The sequence below is a fragment of the Schistocerca piceifrons genome, chromosome 8 (assembly GCF_021461385.2).
Source record: "Schistocerca piceifrons isolate TAMUIC-IGC-003096 chromosome 8, iqSchPice1.1, whole genome shotgun sequence".
Classification (NCBI taxonomy): Eukaryota; Metazoa; Arthropoda; class Insecta; order Orthoptera; family Acrididae; genus Schistocerca; species Schistocerca piceifrons.
In genome coordinates, this window is record NC_060145.1 from 24,099,063 (window position 1) to 24,119,251 (window position 20,189).

The 20,189-nt window shown below is 41.5% G+C and overlaps 1 protein-coding gene across 4 annotated transcripts in view; it reads left to right on the top strand.

The window, feature by feature from the left end:
• The window catches only part of LOC124711327 (PDZ and LIM domain protein Zasp-like), a 296,730-nt gene that overhangs the window by 191,625 nt on the left and 84,916 nt on the right, over nucleotides 1–20,189 (top strand). For all 4 annotated transcript variants that reach the window (XM_047241348.1, XM_047241347.1, XM_047241349.1 and 1 more), the window contains exon 2: nucleotides 16,623–16,774. In XM_047241348.1, coding sequence (XP_047097304.1) covers nucleotides 16,623–16,774 — 152 coding nt within the window. The remainder of the gene's footprint in view (nucleotides 1–16,622; nucleotides 16,775–20,189) is intronic.

Consider the following 20,189-nt stretch of genomic DNA (forward strand, 5'->3'; position numbering starts at 1 on the left):
TTCTTTGCTATCTACCGCACTGTCTATGTTATTGGACATACGATCCAAGATTTATATGGCTGCATTTGGAAATCTGTGTCTGCTTTTATATTCTGCAAATCACTGTGAAGTTCGTGGCAGAGGGTATGTCCTACTGTACAAGTTATTATGTTTCCTTCATGTTTCATTCACGTACGTAGAGCGGGAAAATGATTGTTTGAATGCCTCTTTGCGTGCTGTGATTATTCTAATCTTGTTTTCATGATCCCTGTATGAGAGATACGTAGGGGGTTGTAGTGTATTCATAGAATCATCATTTAAAGCCGGTTCTTGAAACTTTGCTAGTAGACTTTCTCGGGATAGCTTGCGTCTATCTTCAAGACAGTACAGTTTCTTCAGCATCTGTAACATTTCCCACCGGGTCAAAAAGATCTGTGACCATTCATGCTACGAGTCTCTGTATATGTTCAATATGCCCTGTTAGTCCTGTTTGGTACGAGTCCCACACACTTGAGCAAAATTCTAGAATGGGTCGGGCAAATGATTTGCAAGCAATGTTCTTTCTAGTCTGATTGCACTTTCCCAGTATTCTACAAATAAACCGAATCCTGCAGCCTGCTTACCCACAACAGAGCCTATGTTATCATTCTATTTCGTATCCCTATAAAATCCATTCTGAACCTCTGATAATACAGCTCATCACTACGATTCTGGAATTGTGCAGGATTATTTTGGACGATTATTACAAAGATGACCAGAATACACACACACTCCGTCTTCAGGCCACGAGTGGCGTACCGGGACCATCTGACCGCCCTGTCATCCTCAGGGGAGGATGAGGATAGGAGGAGCGTGGGGTCAACACACCGCTCTCCCGGTCGTTATGACGGTATTCTTGAGCGAAGCCGCTATTATTCAGTCGAGTAGCTCCTCAATTGGCATCACGAGGCTGAGTGCGCCCCGAAAAATGGCAACAGCGCACGGCGGCATGGATGGTCACCCATCCAAGTGCCGACCACGCCCGACAGCGCTTAACTTCGGTGATCTCACGGGAACCGGTGTAGCCACTGCGGCAAGGCCGTTGTCCATGACCAGAATAGCTGCTTATAATAACTAATCTTTATTCACGACAGATTGTTGCGGCATTTATCGCCATTATCCAGTGACTGCGAACACAATTTTGGCTAGAACTTGTATAAACGTGAATGTCAATCGTATTAAAATGACTATATTGGACGCACGTCTAGAATGATGTAACGCCCATATTACGTCGTTAGTGAATTGTCTTGTAACTGCCGTTGCTTTGATATGATGGAAATGACGAAAATATATTGAAGTAATCCGTTAATTGCGGTTTGACAGTAGTTGGACAGTTCTACTCTTACGACTTTACGTGTTTACAAAGATTATACAGTTGAACAGCGATATTATTTTATTAACTAAGTTTTATCACGATGTAATATGGACGTCATATCACTCTAGACGCGAGTACAGTGTAGCCACTTTAATATAAATGACATTCACATTTATACACGTTCTCACCAAGACTGTATTCGCAGATACTTGACAATGGCGACAAGTGCTTAAACAGTCTGTCGTTAATAAAGATTAATTTTTATAAGCAACTACTTTGGTGTATCTTTCTAATAATCGTCTCATTATCTGACATATATTATGCTGCTGGCCCCAAAGAAGGAAACTTATTTTGGACGAATTTCATAAACGAATACAAATATTGAGAAGTAGCGGTAAAAATGCCTAACTGATTGAAGAAGCATCTGCAAGATGATTGAGGGGTGAACATCACGTGTTGTTATCACTGCCCAGGACTTGCTGTCACGATTGGTAGGCTACCTCATGAGGCAGTTCCGACTCCCGATCGTGTGAGTTGCCCGACATAGCTGAGTGCCGACCCCCACAGGTCCATCGTTGAAATTTGCGTCCCTTGCGACTCGTCTCTGTCGCTGCGGTTCTTGCAGAACGGCGGTAGTGCCGGAAGGGCGCTAAGTAGAGGATGCCTTCACACTGGTTTTCATGACTTTCTCCTGCCCACTTATCGCAAAACACTGCCGCGAGCAGTTTGGAGGCAAGTATCACACGGCGCTTTTACTCACCGCGACGCAAACACGCTGCTAAAGTATCTAAGAACGGTGCTGGCGTCAGGCCGCTTCCACGAAGAAATCACTGTAATTTCAGGAAAGCGGCGAGAGTTAAGCGAATGGCGACCTCGTTGCCACAAGTTAATTTATTTCGCAGCAGCGCCGGTAGGATTGGGGACGCCGGCCTGCTCAGAGCCTCTGCCCGCCGACTGCTGTTTCTCGGTGAGATTAAGCTTCTGCTGGATTCCTGTTTTTCAGAAAGTTTTAGAGAGCTGCGGCCCACCAGCTTTAACGATGTAATGGGGCGGATGTAAACTGTCGGGAGGAACTCATTGTTTCCTGTCGGACTGTGTGTTGTTACGGTCGCTGCTAGCAAAGATATGCTTAAAATCTTACAAAAAGCTACGTGAAGAACAAGCTGGATTTCTTAAAGCAGAGGGACCAAAGATCAATATGGATTATGGAGAGGGCAAGAAAAGACTTCCCAAAAGATGTGTATCTCTACTTCACTAATTATGCCTTTGATACTGTCGACCACAATAAATTATGTGAAGTACTCAAACCCTGGGAGTACCAGATCATCTCATTTACGGAATTTACACTCTGACCAAGAAGTCACGGCGAGAACTCTACGCGGAAGGACTAAACTGGTCAAGACTCTGGAGTGCGGCAAGGCTGCATATTGTCACCTAATTTGTTCGTTCTGTATGCAGAGCACTTTACTAGGAATCCCAGCTTAAATGAAGAAGAAATTGGAGTTAAAATAGCCGGAATAAATGTAAATAACTTCAGATATGTATCCTGATGACAGGAAATGAAGAAGACGTAAAAATCCTGTTACTGAAGATGAAAGTGGCGAGGCTGGACTAATGGTGAATGTCAAGAAAACGAAACTTATGGCAGCTGCGCCTGTCAGTAAGTTTATGGTGTGTAGGATGAGAACCAATGGCAGTAGTTTCTATTTTGATCTTTCTCTCCTTCCAGATTTCTGCTGATGATGACTGCTGCGACGAAGTTCAGACACGATTGCTCAAAATGGTTCAAATGGCTCTGAGCACTATGGGACTTAACATCTGAGGTCATCAGTCCCCTAGAACTTAGAACTACTTAAACCTAACTAACCTAAGGACATCACACACACCCATGCCCGAGGCAGGATTCGAACCTGCGACCATAGCAGCAGCCCGGTTCCGGACTGAAGCGCCTAGAACCGCTCGGCCACTGCTGTTTGGGGGCACACTGTTCACCGCACATTGTCGAACATGAGGCTCCACAGCAAATGACCCCTGCTTGTTCCCATGTTGAGCCATCGGCATCATGCTGTGGGCACGGGATCATTGAGATTGACCCATGGGTCAATGTAAATGTGGCGCGTGAACGGGCGAATCACGTTTCTTTTTACACCAGGTCCATCGTCGCGTGCAGAGGCACCCTCATTCAGTGAAGGGCTGGTTGAAACTTGCAGCCTGCCACGGACTCGAGACGTTGGGGCCAGTATTATGGAATACAATATCACTTGGGGTTCGATGCGACCTGTAGTAGTAACCCAAGGCAGCTTGACAGTTATGGACTATGTGAACATTTCTGCGGACCACATGCATCACCTCATGCTTGATGTCATCTCTGACAGCGATGGGATATTCCAGTAGATAACTGTCTGTGCCAGAAGACCAGAATCATGCTACAGCGGTTGAGAAGCGTGATAGTGAACTCACTTTGGTATCTTGGCCGCCAAATTAGTTTGATCTGAACCGCACGGAACACATCTGGGACACTATCGGGCAGTCGATGGCTGTGTCCGTATACGCCACCATCCAGCGAACATTTGCTCGAAACAAGCACCCTACTACTGACTCAGGACGCTGGGGCGAGCATTATACTACGAAGGACGTTCACCTGGACTTCCATTGGACCTGCAGTAGTAATTGAAGGTGCCTTAACAGTTGAGGTCTATACGAAGATTTTTGAGGACCACCTGCATCTCTTCACGCTTGATACCTTCCCCGACAGCGATGGGATCTTCTACCAGAATAACTGCTCGTGTGTCAGAAGGTCAGAATGGTGCTACAGTGATTGAGGAGCGACATAGTGAAGTTACCTGAACGGTAAGAAAACCATCTGGGACTCCATCGGGCGCCAGGTCCACGTCCCTATCCACTGGCATCGCCACATACATGCGAGAACCTACCTAAGACTTGTCGAATCCCTGCCCCGTTTTCCAGTGGTTGACCATTGCTCTATAAAGCAGGTGATCATAACGTTTTTGGATCGTCAGTGTATATAACACTATCTTAAAATTTCAACGATTCTCCAAAAACTAAAATCGCCCGCGGAAACAGAGCTACAGAGTATGAAGTAAGGTGCTGACAGTCGTTGCTCATTCTTTCACCCCTGCTCCGTCGAGGTATGGAGATGCGCCACAGCGAAGCGAATCGGCGCGCAGTGCTGCTGGCTGCTACTGTGACGTAAGAGGCTCCTTGTAAGGGGGCGCCAGGAATAGGAGGCGGCCGGCAGCCAGCGTCCAGTTACTCAAGCCCCGTCCTGGCCCGTGGCGGGCTCACACCCCTGCAGACTCGGCCACCGCCCGCCTGGGTGGTCAGCTCTAGGGCCCATTTCACACGATCGACTCTCTGGTCGAAATCGACAACTTCTCGTGGGAGCGCGTCACAGACTCGCGTGTAAATCACCAGCCAACGGCGTCGCGAGTGGGGCAGCGATGTCACTGATCAGTTGACCGTGACGAATGTGGCATCCTAAAATCTTGAACATGCTGCATACTGCGCACGCGCAGAAAAAGGAGGTTGTGACGTCGTCTGGAACATTGGAAGTTAATCTATCTTCACCGAGTCCACTCTTATGGATTTTATGTCTTTTTAATTCTTATTTTGTTGCTTGCTCTGTTTGCCTGACACAATGCAAAGGTTACACAGGCCTGTTATTTTTCCTCCTACTATTCTCGCACAAGAAAGCCAAAATATCTGAAAGGAAAAAGGCATTTACGTTTTCATTACCTGGACAAAGTAAAAGCGAACAATATGTAAAAATAAGAAGTTTTTTTTCTTGTGCCGTTGTCCCACATTTGCATACTTGGAAATATTACTATAAGGGGTGGCCAGATGCCTTTTCTGTCGACACCCCAGTACTCAATATGTGTTCCACTTCTGTCTGCACATAGTGTCATTCACGTAAAAGTGAGTGAAAGTTTTCTAAATTTTTCTTAAAAGACATCATAGTCGCCTTTGACTGTATAAAATATTTATGTTACTATTGCAATTTCGGCCGTATGGCCATTTTCAACTAACACTGCAAAAGTTACCTATACACAAAAATACAGAAGTGAAGCACAGGATGTATATACATAATTAAGCGAACATTTCACCGAGCGAGGTGGCGCAGTGGTTAGCACACTGGACTCGCATTCGGGAGGACGACGGTTCAATCCCGTCTCCGGCCATCCAGATTTAGGTTTTCCGTGATTTCCCTAAATCGTTTCAGGCAAATGCCGGGATGGTTCCCTTGAAAGGGCACGGCCGATTTTCTTCCCCATCCTTCCCTCACCCGAGCTTGCGCTCCGTCTCTAATGACCTCGTTGTCGACGGGACGTTAAACACTAATATCCTCCTCCTCCTCCTCCCGAACATTTCATTAAGAAAGTAGGTCGACTATACACATTAGAGATAAATGTGCATTACTTGCATTCTGTCAGAATATAAAACTATCTGACATGAGTGCACGTCGTCGTCAAAATGCAGCCTTTTGACTGTGAGAATCCCACAAGATCCGATGAGTACGACACTTATTAAATCGTAATATGTTGTTAAATATGTACTGAACTTAGCTGCACGTATTGTCAGTGCACCTGAACTTGTATGTCTGATAGATTATTACAGCGATGGTAACATCGACAGTTCAGCACGTATTTAACAACATATTACGATGTAACAAGTGTCGTACTCATCAGATCTTGTGGGACTCTCACAGTCAAAAGGCTGCATTTTGACAACGACGTGCATTCATGTCAGATAGTTTTATATTCTGACAGAATGTAAGTAATGTACATTTCTCTCCAATTTTTATAATTACGCTATTAGGTTAATGATATGTGTGTTTATTTAAGTATATTCACCCTGTGCTTCACTTTTGTACTTTCTTGTGTTTAGGTAACTTTTGCAGTGTTACTTGAAAATGGCCATATGGCCGAAATTGCAATAATAACAATAAATATTTTATACAGTCAACGGCGACTATGACGTCTTTTAAGAAATATAAGACTGTGAATCCCAACCATGAAAAGTTAATCAAGTTTTCTAAGTGTTTGCAAATCGTGTAACTGAGGCCGGACTTGCGTACGAGCCCAGTATTCACCTAGTGGGATGTGGGAAACCACCTAAAAACCACATCCAGACTGGCTAGCAGACCTGGTCCTCCGCATGGCTGTTCAGGCAGCTTAATGTGTTGATAATTTTTACTTATGGGCCGTCTGACAGCAACTGAATAACTTTTATTCAGTTGGTGTCAGACTGTCCATAAGTAAAAATTATCAATATACCGTAATATTACACGCAACTGAGGAAGACAGGATTACAAAAGTTGAAGATTAATGTGTGTAAATAAGAAGGTAAACATAAAAAGGTTTTCGATGAAAATTGTTTTAACAGTGAAAAAGTCAGACCTGTTTAACGAGAAAAATAATTTTTGGTGCTACTTGGAACTTAGAAAGAAAACTGTGATGGATAAAGTGAGAAGGCGCTATTTATACAACCTTTAAATATTCTTTGACGTGTTTGTAAGTATATATTTTCTCAAAAATATGAATGTAGATGTTCTGAAATGTTGAAGCGACACCTTCCCTGTTCTTTCAATTCACAGGAGTGTGGACGATTTACTACTTTCCAACAACACTATTTTTTTGTTTTTGTTTTTCTGTTTTTTTTTTATTTTGTAAAAAGGATGGGCGCTCATAGCCTTACTTTCGCCGTTCAGGTTCCAGATGGCACAAAAGACAGCTTTCCAACATACGCAATGTTGTCGCTGACGTATAAACAACACCCAGCACAAGAATAAAACACCAGGGGGGTGCAATACACTCAGTCCTGATGAATAGTCTACCGAGATAAGACAGTCTGCCGTCCAGAGTGACCGAGCAGTTCTAGGCGCGACAGCTACGGTCGCAGGTTCGAATCCTTCCTCGGGAATGGATGTGTGTGATGTCCTAAGGTTAGACAAGTTTAAGTAGTTCTAAGTTCTAGGGAAGTGATGATCTCAGAAGTTAAGTCCCATAGTGCTCAGAACCATTTGAACATTTGAAGACAGTCTCTCGCGTAAGACGTGTTTAATGGCGTTACCTGGAAACGCAGCGTGATTATCTGTTCTGAAGCGAGCGCCGCGCGCGGGGAAGATCGTACGCTGTCGACTCGGACACCTCTAGGATCTCTGATGTATCGTCCGAGTAGAAATCTACATCGAAGTTTTACAGGCGAGCGTAATTGGCATAAACCAGGATGTCCACCTGTGGATGTGAACCGTGGCACAATTTCGGAAGCACGACTGCTCAGCGAAACTTCTGCAGCTTGTAACACGTGGTCCCACTGGGAAGCCATTGAACATCTTCCTCCCTGCCCGATCTTTCGCTGTACGATTTCCTTTTTCTTTGGAGAGCTGAAGAAAGACATTCCTGGCCTTCGATTTCCTTCCGGCGAAGAGGTGGACGCCTGAGTGCAATCATGGTTCCGTAGGCAACCGCAAACACTTTTCCATGAAGGCATTGACCACCTTGTCTCACCGGGGGATAAATGTACTAATAGCTACGGCCATGTTTTGAAACAATAGCCGGCCGAAGTGGCCGTGCGGTTAAAGGCGCTGCAGTCTGGAACCGCAAGACCGCTACGGTCGCAGGTTCGAATCCTGCCTCGGGCATGGATGTTTGTGATGTCCTTAGGTTAGTTAGGTTTAACTAGTTCTAAGTTCTAGGGGACTAATGACCTCAGCAGTTGAGTCCCATAGTGCTCAGAGCCATTTTGAAACAATAAACATTTTACTTACTTTCTCCCATCCGTCTCGTTTTCATTTGACTGCCCCTATATCTCACGGAACAGCAGCAGGAAGCAAACATCTGTCGGAACGGCAGCAGGAAACAAGTGTCAGAGATGTACTGTACGTCACCGCTGACAGCAAGTGGCCAGTACTGGCGCCGTCTCTGCTCTCTGAAATACCAGATGACTCTGCGAATTCAGTCACAAGGCCGGCGGCAGAGTGGACTTTCAAGGACATACGCGCGAAGGCGTATCCTTAGTTCTGCTTAAGAAGAGACGTTAGTATGTTGGAACTCCACATCCAGGGACAGGAGTAAGAATCGACGCTTTTTTGCTCGATACTTTCCAGATTGATACTTCTACAGGTATCAGCACATTATAACAGGAATTGTGTTGAATGATTCAAATAATGATTTGTTGCATTCTTATTATTTATCTAAAATTTTTTTTTGCGTGACTCAGTGATTCAGCACTAACAGGCCAACAACTGAACGAGCGGTGTGCGTGAAAGCGACACAGTGAGTGCACGCAGACATTTGCGACACTTCACCCTCACCAACCTTGGCAACGTTTTGTTCGCAGTTCATTCACTTGGAATCTCGTTGTTATCACCATTCAACTTACTTGTTTGTTTTCGTATTGTTGTTTAAATATATATGAACGGTTTGTTCTTGATTATCACTTTTGAAGTCTTTATTCGACTCACAATCTCGGGTCACAGCACTTTCACCCAACTCTGATGCTGTATCAGAAAAGGCAACATATTCATTCGACCCGGAAGCTGGTTCTGTTTCAGAAACTAACGGCACATGGATAAGAGCTTCATCGGAGGCCTCTGGAGCAGTTAAACCTGAAGTTTTCTTACGAAATTTCATCATACTCGAACTCATAGCTTGCTTGCTTGGTTGGGTATAATCGTCTCAGCCTATCTTTTTCTTTTTGGTGCACCGGATTCCCATTTTCTCACTATGTCTCTTGGCATGATGATCTAACAAACCTTTTGTGGTAAGTACGTTGATAACTACAGTAGGATGCTTAAAGTACTGGTGTCATAGTATAGAGCGAACAGGCTGTGCGATTATCGTACATGGCAGATTTTTTTTTTTTATTCTGTCGTGTATGATAGCAACCAAATAGATACGCCAAGGAATGTATTTTTATACTGACTTAACATAGGATGGGGTTCCTTTAGTATGTTTGGCTGAAACTGTTACAACCACACGTCCAGAGATAAAAGACTTGTTCACTTGTACCACTTCAATAACCCGAGAAAAGTGTGAAGTGTCGCTTGGTAGGATTGGTTTCAGAGATATGGCATTACGGCCAAGACAATGCTCCTGTCTGTATTGTCTCTTCCGCAGAGCATTGTTGCATCTCCTTTTTGGATCGAAGTGTCAATTCGGAAAAACTATGGATGCTAAGCGGGCTGTGAATATGGTATAAAGAAAAGAAAGTGTATCTTCCGTTTAACATGCATCTTTCTTTAATATGGCGATCAGCTTTCTCTCTAAATATATAATTTAATAATTTATTTTACCAAATTTTTTTTGTGTGTGTACGACTTTCCAACGAAAGTCTCCTTCGAGTTCCATGCGTTGCTGCCGTCTAGTGCGCATGCGCTGATTCGCGATTCGTGTAATGTACCAGATCCCGTCTGTAGTCTCCAACTCGTACGCTTGGCGCGTTGCCACATAGGTGTACACCTTAGATGCGTCTTGTAATGGGGCTTAACTGTTGCCGGACGACCCTAGATGAATACTACTACATTCGTACCGAAATAGAGACGGACAACTAAGTAGCTAAAATTTTAACAGCTTCAACAACTTTTTTGCGAGGCCGTCAGCGGTCGCCGACGCGTAACGCCGCCACTGGCGAAATCCATAGATCCACACTACCAGAGCGGAAATGAACGACTAACAGGAACAATTGGTAAGAAAGAGTACATATTATCTTCTCGGTGTATCCAAGAAAATGAAATTTTGACAGAAAATTTTTGCCTGATCGCTACACTACTTAAGGACCAGTTATATAGTTCCTAGTTAGCAGCCGCTTAAGTTTTATTCCCGAAACAGAGAAGAAAAAGCGTGGTATGGACACTTAATAACGCCTAACCGGAGAATAAACTTGGGATAAGTGAATCGGCGGTTCTGGCAGGGTTAGCGAAGTTAAGCGGAGAATAACCGTTGACAATGGCAGTAATAGTTACAGAATTAGTGATGACGATATTTGTTTGTTATACTGAAGAAGAAGAAACGGACATATGACACAAGTTATATGGAAGAATATGACGATTCTAAATGATCTAAAAATTTCGTATTACTACTACTACTACTACTACTTCTCGATCTCATGTTTGAGAAACTGGAGAATGTGAATGAAATGTCAAACTATTCTAGATACTTCTACCGTGTTATTTACGTAAATGAGGTAGATAAAAATGACCATTTGTGCCAAAACAGTCTCGCTTATTTGGCGTGTGTTACAACTGCAGCAATATTAGGAAGATCTGTTTCGTTTTATCCGGCAGACAGTGACAAAATAGACGTAATCAAGTTGTGAAATCACACCAGTCTTGGGTGCTATTTATATTAACAGCTATTTCGGTATTAGACAGCGACATTTTGATTTTTCATGTGGCAAAACGTTTGACAAACTTTGGCAAGGTAAAGATTCTTTTGCAGAAAGGAAAGCACACTGTGTACAGCTATAGCAAGATTAGAGAGAAAAATATGCTGAGACTTAAGGCTTGAAGAAATGTGTATTGTCTTGCTTGTCTCTTGTCTTCATTGGTTTCATGTTTCCTATATTTAATTTTATCTCACACAAAAGACAAAGTTGTTAGCTAATAGGTAATAAAGAACGCAAATTTTTTGAAGAGTTCTTACTCTCCTGGTCACAAATAACACCCCCCCCCCTCCCCCCAGTATTATTTGTGAGCTTTTTGAAGATCCACAGAACGAGAAACTGTGACGTTTGATAGAAGAACGCTGTGTGAAGAGATGGGGGACTGCTCTTTGGCACACTTCAAATAACATATCTCGCATTTTCCTGGTCGTATATGTTCTGTATGTCAAACTCTTCAGAAAGATGTGCGCTACAAAATAAACATATTTTTGAAAAATCGTTTTTTAAATTTTTGACGTCCTATCGCAGACGCTTGAAGGGTAAGGAGGGGGGAGGGGTGTTGTCACTATCTAGTTTTTGCCCCGGTTCGAAAATATCGTAGATATTGTTGTTAAAGGTAAGGAGGACTTAAATAATATACGAAGGTTGAATGAAAATTAATGCTTCCACCTTTGTTAATTGGGTTTGGATGGAAATATTTTAATAAATCAAACGCAGAAATAATACTTAGTATGTGATCTTTAATTACCAATATTCACTTTTCCACATAATCACCAGCCAATTGGATACATTTATGCCAACGACGAACAAGTTTTCTGAAGCCGTCGCGGAAGAAGTCGACGCACTGTTTCTGCAACCACAGTCTCACAGATCTCTCAACATCTTCATCAGATGCATAATGATGTCTCCACAGATCGTCTTTCATTATTGGGAGCAGATGGAAGTCAGACGGTGATAAATCTGGACTGTATGGAGGATGCCGTACGGTGGTGAGATTCAGTCTCTGAAGTTCTGCTGTGGTGGCACGTGAAGTGTGTGGTTTGGCATTGTCATGCTGCAGGGAAACATTTCCCTTTTCCTTTCGGACCTTTGTTACCTGTCATTTCAGAGTTCGCAGCGTTGTGATGTAACGCTCTGAATTTATTGTTGTTCTACGATCAAGGAAATCGACATGGATAACACCATCTGCGTCCCAGAACACTGTGGCCACGATTTTTACAGCTGAAGGCTGCGTCTTTTATTTCTTTTTCTAGGATGAGTCTTCGTGTCGATATTCCATAGACTGACGTTTCGTCTCCGGGTCGTAATGGTGCACCCACGTTTCGTCTCCTGTCACAATTGAATGGAGAAAGGCATCACCTTCATTATTGTAATGCGAGAGGAGTTCCTGGCAAATTTCAAGTCTGTGCCCTTTCATTTCAGGAGTCAGCATCCGGGGAACCCAGCTTGCACAGGTCTTCCGATAGCCAAGCAAAGCAACAATGTGACCCATACGTTCTTGTGAAATGCCAACTGTGCTTGCTGTTTCTCTCTTGAGTGATACGACGATTGTCCTGGATCAATCTGTCAACATTTTGCTTGTGAAACTCGGTGGTTGCTGTCACAGGATGTCCAACTCTTTGTTTCTCATGCAGGTCAGATATTCCTGCCTCAATATTTTTAAACTTACTCACCCAACGACACACAGTATTCACATGAACACAATCACCATGAACTGCTTTCATTCTCTGATGATCTCCTTTGGGATGATACCTTCTGCTGTCAAGAATTCAATGACTGCACGTTGCTTAAACTGCATTCACCGACCATCTGTGCAGGGTTCCATACTTTACACTGTAACAACATAACCGTTTGCTGCTAAGGATTTCTGCCAGTTGGAGCTGTAGAGAAGAGGCTACGGAACAAGCCAGTACCTGCCATATACCAATGCTCCCAACTGCTGAAGAGTTACGAAGGTGGAGGCATTACTTTTCAAGTCAACCCTTGTATGTGAGTAAAAATATTTGTATGTGTGGCAGTCTTCCCACATCTCCTTCTAAACCAGTGGATTGATTTCAATCAAATTTGGTTCACATACTACTTCTTGTCTAGGGAGAAGTGTGGGAAGGACCACCTAGCTGCCTTAGGGGTGAGGTGGGGTGAGGAGGGTTGCTAAACCCTGCCCTTCACAATTTCTGGTGTGTGGGTGGTACCAGAATATGTTCCTGGATGTATACGTGTGGATGGGCACAGCTGAGGGGAGAGAGGGGGAGAAGCAGATGGGTAGTGAGAAGAGGGAAGATGAAATAGACAGAGAAAGGGAGAGGAGGGGATGGATACACAGGTTGTGGTGGGAGAAGAGGTGGACAGATAGTGGTGGGAGGATGAGGCAGAAACAGACAGAGGGGAAGGATGAGGTGGACAGATCACGAGGGAAGAGGAACAGAGAGAGGGGATAAGAATAAATGGATGAATAAAGGGGGAAGGAGGGGATGGACAGGGAGATGAGTAAGACATGAGATGGACAATGAGATGGGGAGGATGATATTGAAACATACAGGGGAGGCAGTAAGAGATAGACTGCGAGGGCAGGAGGAGATGGACAGAGTGAGCAGGAGGAGGAGATGAACAAAGAGTGGGGTAGGAGGAGACAGATAGAGGTAGGGGGAGAAGGGGATGGACAAAGAGTGTGGGAGGTGGAGGTGGTAAGAGAGGGGGAGGAGGAGAAGATAGAGAGAGAGAGAGAGAGAGAGAGAGAGAGAGAGAGAGGAAGAAAGTAGTATACAAGACATGTTCAGAAAATAAGTGTACTAAATTTTATATTTTCTTAGAAAAAAATGTATTTGGAAAAAAGTACAGGATATTATTGATACACTTGAATCATAATCACATATTGATACACTTGTTGACTATTTCTCCACATAATCGCCACCCCGTTCAATGCACGTTGTGAGCCGTGACACAAGTTTCTTTATGACGCCCTCGGAGAGCTCTCCTGCCAGCTCTTTCCTCCACTTTGTAACCCCTTGCTGCACCTACTCGTTGGTTGAAAATTTAATTCTACTCCTATGTGCCTGCGGATAGGTGAAAAGATCATAATCTGAAGGCAGAAAGTCAGGGCAATACAGAGGGTGGTTCAGAAAATCCCAACAGAATGAGTCCATGAGTGCATTGGTGGCTAAGGCTGTGTGAGGATGGATATTGTAAAGCAACAAGCCCACTCCTTCTGTCAGCATTCCACTCCTTTTGTTTTACATGCTCCTTTTCAGTTCTTTTAGGGTCTCACAATATTGCTGTGCATTGATGGTCCCTGCTGGAGCATAAATTTGGCCAGAATGACGAATTTTTGGTCGCAAAATGACTCTTTTTGTCTCAGGTGTATAATGAGGCACCCATGTTTCATCTGCAGCCACAATAGAGCTCAGAAAATCCGTACCTTCCATTTCAAGTCACTCAAGAAACTCGCAGATGTGACTGACCTGATTTTTCTTGTGCCGATCTGTCTGCTATTTTGGAAACCATCTTGCGCAGTTTCCAGTATTTTAGCATTTCTGTGGATGTCTTGTACAGGTGAATACTGGAGAGTTGTGGAAACATCACAGAAATTTTATCCACTGTCAATTGGTGGTCTTCATGAACAGTGTCCTTGACCATTTGCTCCAACTCATCAGTCCGAATGGAAGATATTCCACTCCTCTGTTTCTCATGAACATTTGTTCTGCCTCCACTAAAATCCCTATAACAGCCATACACCCTTGTCCTGTTTATAACACCTTCAGTGTAAACCATTTTCATGTGCAGCAGTAGGTGAGTCAGATGTGGATCACAGCATGTCACTCACACTTGGCAGAATTTCTTACTGACGTCTTTCACACAAGTGGATACTACAATGTGAGTTTACATACTGCAATGTTCTCTGGTCAGAGAATTCCCCTGTGACATCCAGTTTTGTCAATCCTCAAAACAGAAGAAAAGCACAGCACATTATGGTCATAGTATATTTACTTTCTGAATATGCCTTGTACCTGCCATATGCGTATGCAGCTGAACTCACGTGCAAAAGGTTAGTATTTTATATAAACTGAAACGTTAGGATTTTCAAATACAAAAGTATAAATGAGATGCTATATTTGATAATAAAGGCAATATGCTGCAGCATTGTTTTTTTGGCAAACTTGATGCGCTCGTTTGACCTCCTGGTACCTGCCACCCCTCTCCCTCATTCTAACCTTAGAAGCCCAGAGCTAAAATTTAAGTCAACTATTAGTAGTTTGGGTTTCACACATCTTTGTGTACACTGTCATTTCCAATACCTATGAACAATTCACAAACTTTGGCATTTCAGAAATATTTCTGCATTTGGGTATCAATTAGCAACTTGGATAAATCACAAGCAAAATGCGTATGCTAGTATACATCATTTCAACATACGTCATAAGGTACACAATCCAGAATTTTGGCTAGGAGATGATGATGATAATATCATGTTTTAGCAGCATAAAACTTGACAGTGAGAGCATGAATGTGAGCCATGCTGTGCCGCAGTGTTCACCACAAATGAAAAATTGAACAGTTAGTATTCTTCTTCTTTGCAGAGAATGATCTGGAGATGTATAGGGAGTAATGACATCTTGGGGATGTTGAAAAAATGAATAAAATGATTTATCAAAAAAATATGTTTTCTTGCTCAATGTTATCAGGGCCAGGGGACCACAGATAATAACTGATGGCTTTCCACTCCATTCTGTTTTCTGCAGTCCCCCTCTATCTGCCCCACACTTACATTTGTAAATCTTATTTTACTCTTGTCTCTTTTTCTCTTCCTGCAGCCCATGGACCTTCCACCATCTGGTAACATTTCCATAATCTTTGGCTATGTTTTGTTATTCAGTTTAACTACATGTGCCTCATTCTTCCTCAGTCTGAGCTTGTGCTCTGCCTCAAATGGTCTCATTGTCTAAAAGTTAAGTTCTACATTTTCATTCCTTCCATTCCATTCTGGGATCTTACTCTTAAACAGCCAGTGTACCAAGTGCAACACTGAGCTGCAGTATTAGAGAGTAGGTATTAATTTAGTATTCATGGAAAATGAAACAGTTGGTGTTATTCTTCTTTGCAGAGAAGTGTTTGAGATTAATGAGAACTAATGGTGCACAATAAATAAAATTATTTATTGAGACTTCATGATGGGAATTACAGAACGTACCCTACAACTTTTTGATTCAGTTTTAACCACACTTGTTGTATGTGACTGTAATAAATACACCTGCCATGATAATTATTTCCTATTTAATAACATAAATGTTTGTGGTGGTTTTTGTACCCATATATCTTCAAATTTTTGATTAACTTTAACAGTGTAATTTCTCGTCATACTTAAAGAATTATTATATTACTCATACTGAACATATCTAATAAAATACTGCTATTCTGGAGTAGAGAAAACAGCCTAGTTCTGTTTGAAATTTGGGTAAGGGGCTTGAACTGATTCCCCCCCCCCCCCCCCCCCCCCCACCCCTGCACACACCTTCCATAGTTTATGTATGTTATATGTACATATTATGGTCCATTAGAGAATTGACAGTTATCTAATACAGGTTTTCTGAATTTATCTTGCAGTTTTTGTTTTTATCACAAAACAGCATTAAATACAGTGTGAACATACAGGTCAGTTTCTTATCACAACCTATATTTCATACTCACATTCATTGGCATCACCAACACAGCCAGATCATTGCTTTCCAGCCTTTGGCTACACAATAGATCACTTTGTCACCCAACCAAGATATTGGTGGTGTGTGTTTTTTTTTTTTTTGGGGGGGGGGGGGGGGAGGGAAGCATGCACACTCCAGTCTTAATTACATTTGTAAACATTTCTTGGGTGAAAACTTTGGTCCCCCGTTTGCAGGTGAATGGCGGCAGCTTGGCTGAGAAGGCGGGTCTACAGGCTGGTGACGCTCTCATCCGCGTCAATGACGTCGAGCTGTTCAATCTACGCCACAAGGAGGCGCAGGACGCTATTGTTCGCGCTGGCAACTCCTTTGAGCTCGCCGTGCAGAGGTTTGTACCAGCTCGTGCAAATCTTACAAATTATCAAAAACATGGATTGCTTTGACACTATGTAGAAAAAGTACTCAATTCTGTATTGACACGATTTAGGTTTCAACAGATATATCTACCTACCATGGTAAAGTGCATTGGTTGAGACAAGTAAGAGATGAATAACTGCTTATATGCCTCTGTCTAATTTGACCATCATGTTTTTTGTGGGAAAGATGGTGTGGAAGACGAGGAATTTTTGTAGATTTTTCCACCTTGAAAATAAATTCTGTGGTTTGATGAGTAACTTTTCACCAGATATTTGCAGTCATTTTTCTGAATATATGTCAGTTGAGACTTTTTAAAATTTTCATTACCCTTTCCCACGAGGCAAATTGTTCTGTTATTATTCGTATCTTTCTTTTTGGGATATGCTCATTAATGTCCCCTGTTAATCTGATTGAATAAGAATTCACACACTCGAGCAGCACCCCAGTATTGACCGTAGAAGTGTTTGATAAGCGACCTCTTTTTGGGTAAGCTGCAGTGTACCAATGAATAGAGATCTTTCCTCCATTTAGCTGCAATAGAGGCTATGTAAATATTCCATTGCACATCTTAACAATTAGTTACTCCCTGCTATTTACACGACATGACCAAGTGTAGTTGTGGCTTGTAACTGTGTTGTCAAGGGGCCGTACTTGGTACCAGGCTAAAATTTTGTCAGTGTCTTACTGGATATTACTACAGTTTTATTTCATATAACACTTCATTATTAATGATTGCTGAATCTGCTAAAAGCATAAAATGGGAATTATTACTATCCACTGAGTAATTATTGTATGATGTGAACAGTAAAGCTTCTGTCATACTTCTGTGAGACACAGCAGACATCACTTTTGTGCATGTCTCTCTATTCTGGATAATGTTCTTTAGGAACTTTTCCATCCGTTAACAAACCTCATTATATATCTGTTGAATATATTTTATTACTTGATATCTGTGTGTTTTCTTTCTTTTTCTAACAGATAGTTAAGATCTATGTGTTTTTTTCAATAACTGGAGACTTTTTTTAACCTAAACTTGGTGCAAATATAGCCAAATTATTATTAAAAGAAAGGGCATTGGTTTTTGCCCACAGGATTAACTCGCACCAATCCCACCATGTAGTCATGTAGCAGCAAAAATGTGTAGAACTCTCACAAAGCTTGAGTCTTGACTATAAAGCAAATAGCAAACCATGGTCCACTGGTAAAATATTTGAAAATGCAGTTTATCTAAGAAAAATATTGGTAATGAAGTATTTGTGCAGCCTGTACTGGAACGGTCCTCACATTGGATCTGCATCAGGTTCAGCCAACAGGGGACAGAGAGTGATTACATGAGAAACAGTCAGTGCAACTGTTCACACAGTCATTTCAGCTGAAGGGTAGTGTCACAGAAATGCTGAAAAAGCTAAAAAGCAGTTCTCAAATAAAAAATGTACCATCTCATTAAAAACTCACTCTAAAATTTTAAAAAATCAGTTTTTAAAAATTAATACTGAATTTTCCTACAAGCTGTCACAGAAAGCTCTCTTGGTGATTGTGAAGTTAATAATAACATGCATGAAGATATATAAGCAGCTGTTATCTCCTCTCTATTTTCACAACTGGCATGGAGAGAAATCTTAATATATTATAAAGCAAAAAAGATTCGCTCTAACACACATCTTTCAGTCAGTTGAAGGGTGCACTTATAACAGAAAATGGTAATCACAGGAGTTATCAAAAACAAAATGTGCCGCTTTAACCACAGTACACATACAGGGCGCCTAGTGAAATTTTCCATCCATCAAATAATAAAGTAATCAAGGTAACAACATTCACAACGGAACTTAATTTTAACTACAGTAGGAAATTATGTGTTAACATCATTCTTTGATGATAAATTGAAACTGTATATCTGATTAACACTCAAACCTAATGTTCTGCTTTTTGTAGTTGTACACAACCAGCTATCTCCCAAATAGCCCATCCTTCTCTGAATGTTCCAGATGTGAAAATGTTAGACTTTATGCTACTATCATTCAATGAAGCTCGATATCCCAACTATTTTCTTGTCCTTGTACACAGCAGTCATTGACATTTTTATCTGGAATTGGCAATGTTAGTGGTAGTTGGTGTCCTTCCTGTTGTTTATTCAGTGTAAGAATATTCCAGAAATATTGAACAGACTCTGATGGGAGAGCCTTACAAGAAAGGAATTGTGAACTATTGAGAGATTACTAATAAACACCTGCAGCAATCAACTGGTTGGATTCTTTGGATATCCATCTATGATGGGAAATGGCTATCTCAACCTCTTTTAGCTACTGCCAGTTCTCCAGCTTTCATTATTACCTATACGTGCATACTGTTTCATATTATTATATCTTATCTTCTACCATTTTAATGTATGTATCTGCAAACTATAATTCTGCAAGCCACATTCCAGTAAAACATATGGAACATATTACCACCTCCAACTTACAACTAGTGCAATGATTATGAGGGTAAAATTAGAGACATTCAGATGTATATAGTAGGCTACTACAATCTTTCTTCTCATGTACCTTTTGCAAATGGAACAAGAAAGGTAAAATTAGTAACTTCCAATCAACTGTTTCTCATCAAAGAAAGCAACAAACAGCATCAGCCACTCCACATTTGTTGAAGGTCCAAACAGTGTGCAATTCTAGCAGTGGTGCATACACATCCATTGTTGTGTGCCTCATTATTCAGTCATTCTTGATTCCTTTCTTATGAAGAGGTTTAACAATTGTATATTTTAATCTGTCTGGTAAAATTCCCTGTGCCATTGATGCATTATATATATTTCTGAGGACATCACACATTAAGTTAGAACAAATTTTCAAAATTCTGTTCGAAATTCCATCAGTGCTGCATGGGCTTTTGCTTTTTATAATTTTTATAATTCTATTAATTTCAGTGAAAGATGTTGGTGCTTAAAGTTTTTTTTGATCGATTTTTAATATATTTTCTTACTTTTTCAGTTGATTCATTTAATCCAATTTTTGCTGCTACATTTATAAAGTGATATTGAAAAATACTTGCAAACACAAATCAGACCAAATATTTTCCTTAGCATTTTTCCTACTTCTTTTTCTATGTCTTTAGTTAACCCTTAGGTGGTAACATGTGAAAAATTGGCGTTTACGCGATGACCAAATTTTTCAAAGAATTTCCACTGTAGAGAATATTGAAAATAAATAACAATTTAAAAGCTTCATGAAAAATTAATACTAATATTTTTATTCTCTTTCAATTACATTTTGCAAAACAATATGAAAAAATTATAGAATTAAGTACTAGTTTTTACATGACATAGGTTATAAAGTATATTAATCCTTAGCAAAATTCACAAAATTTAACATTACTGTTTCAAATGAATTAGT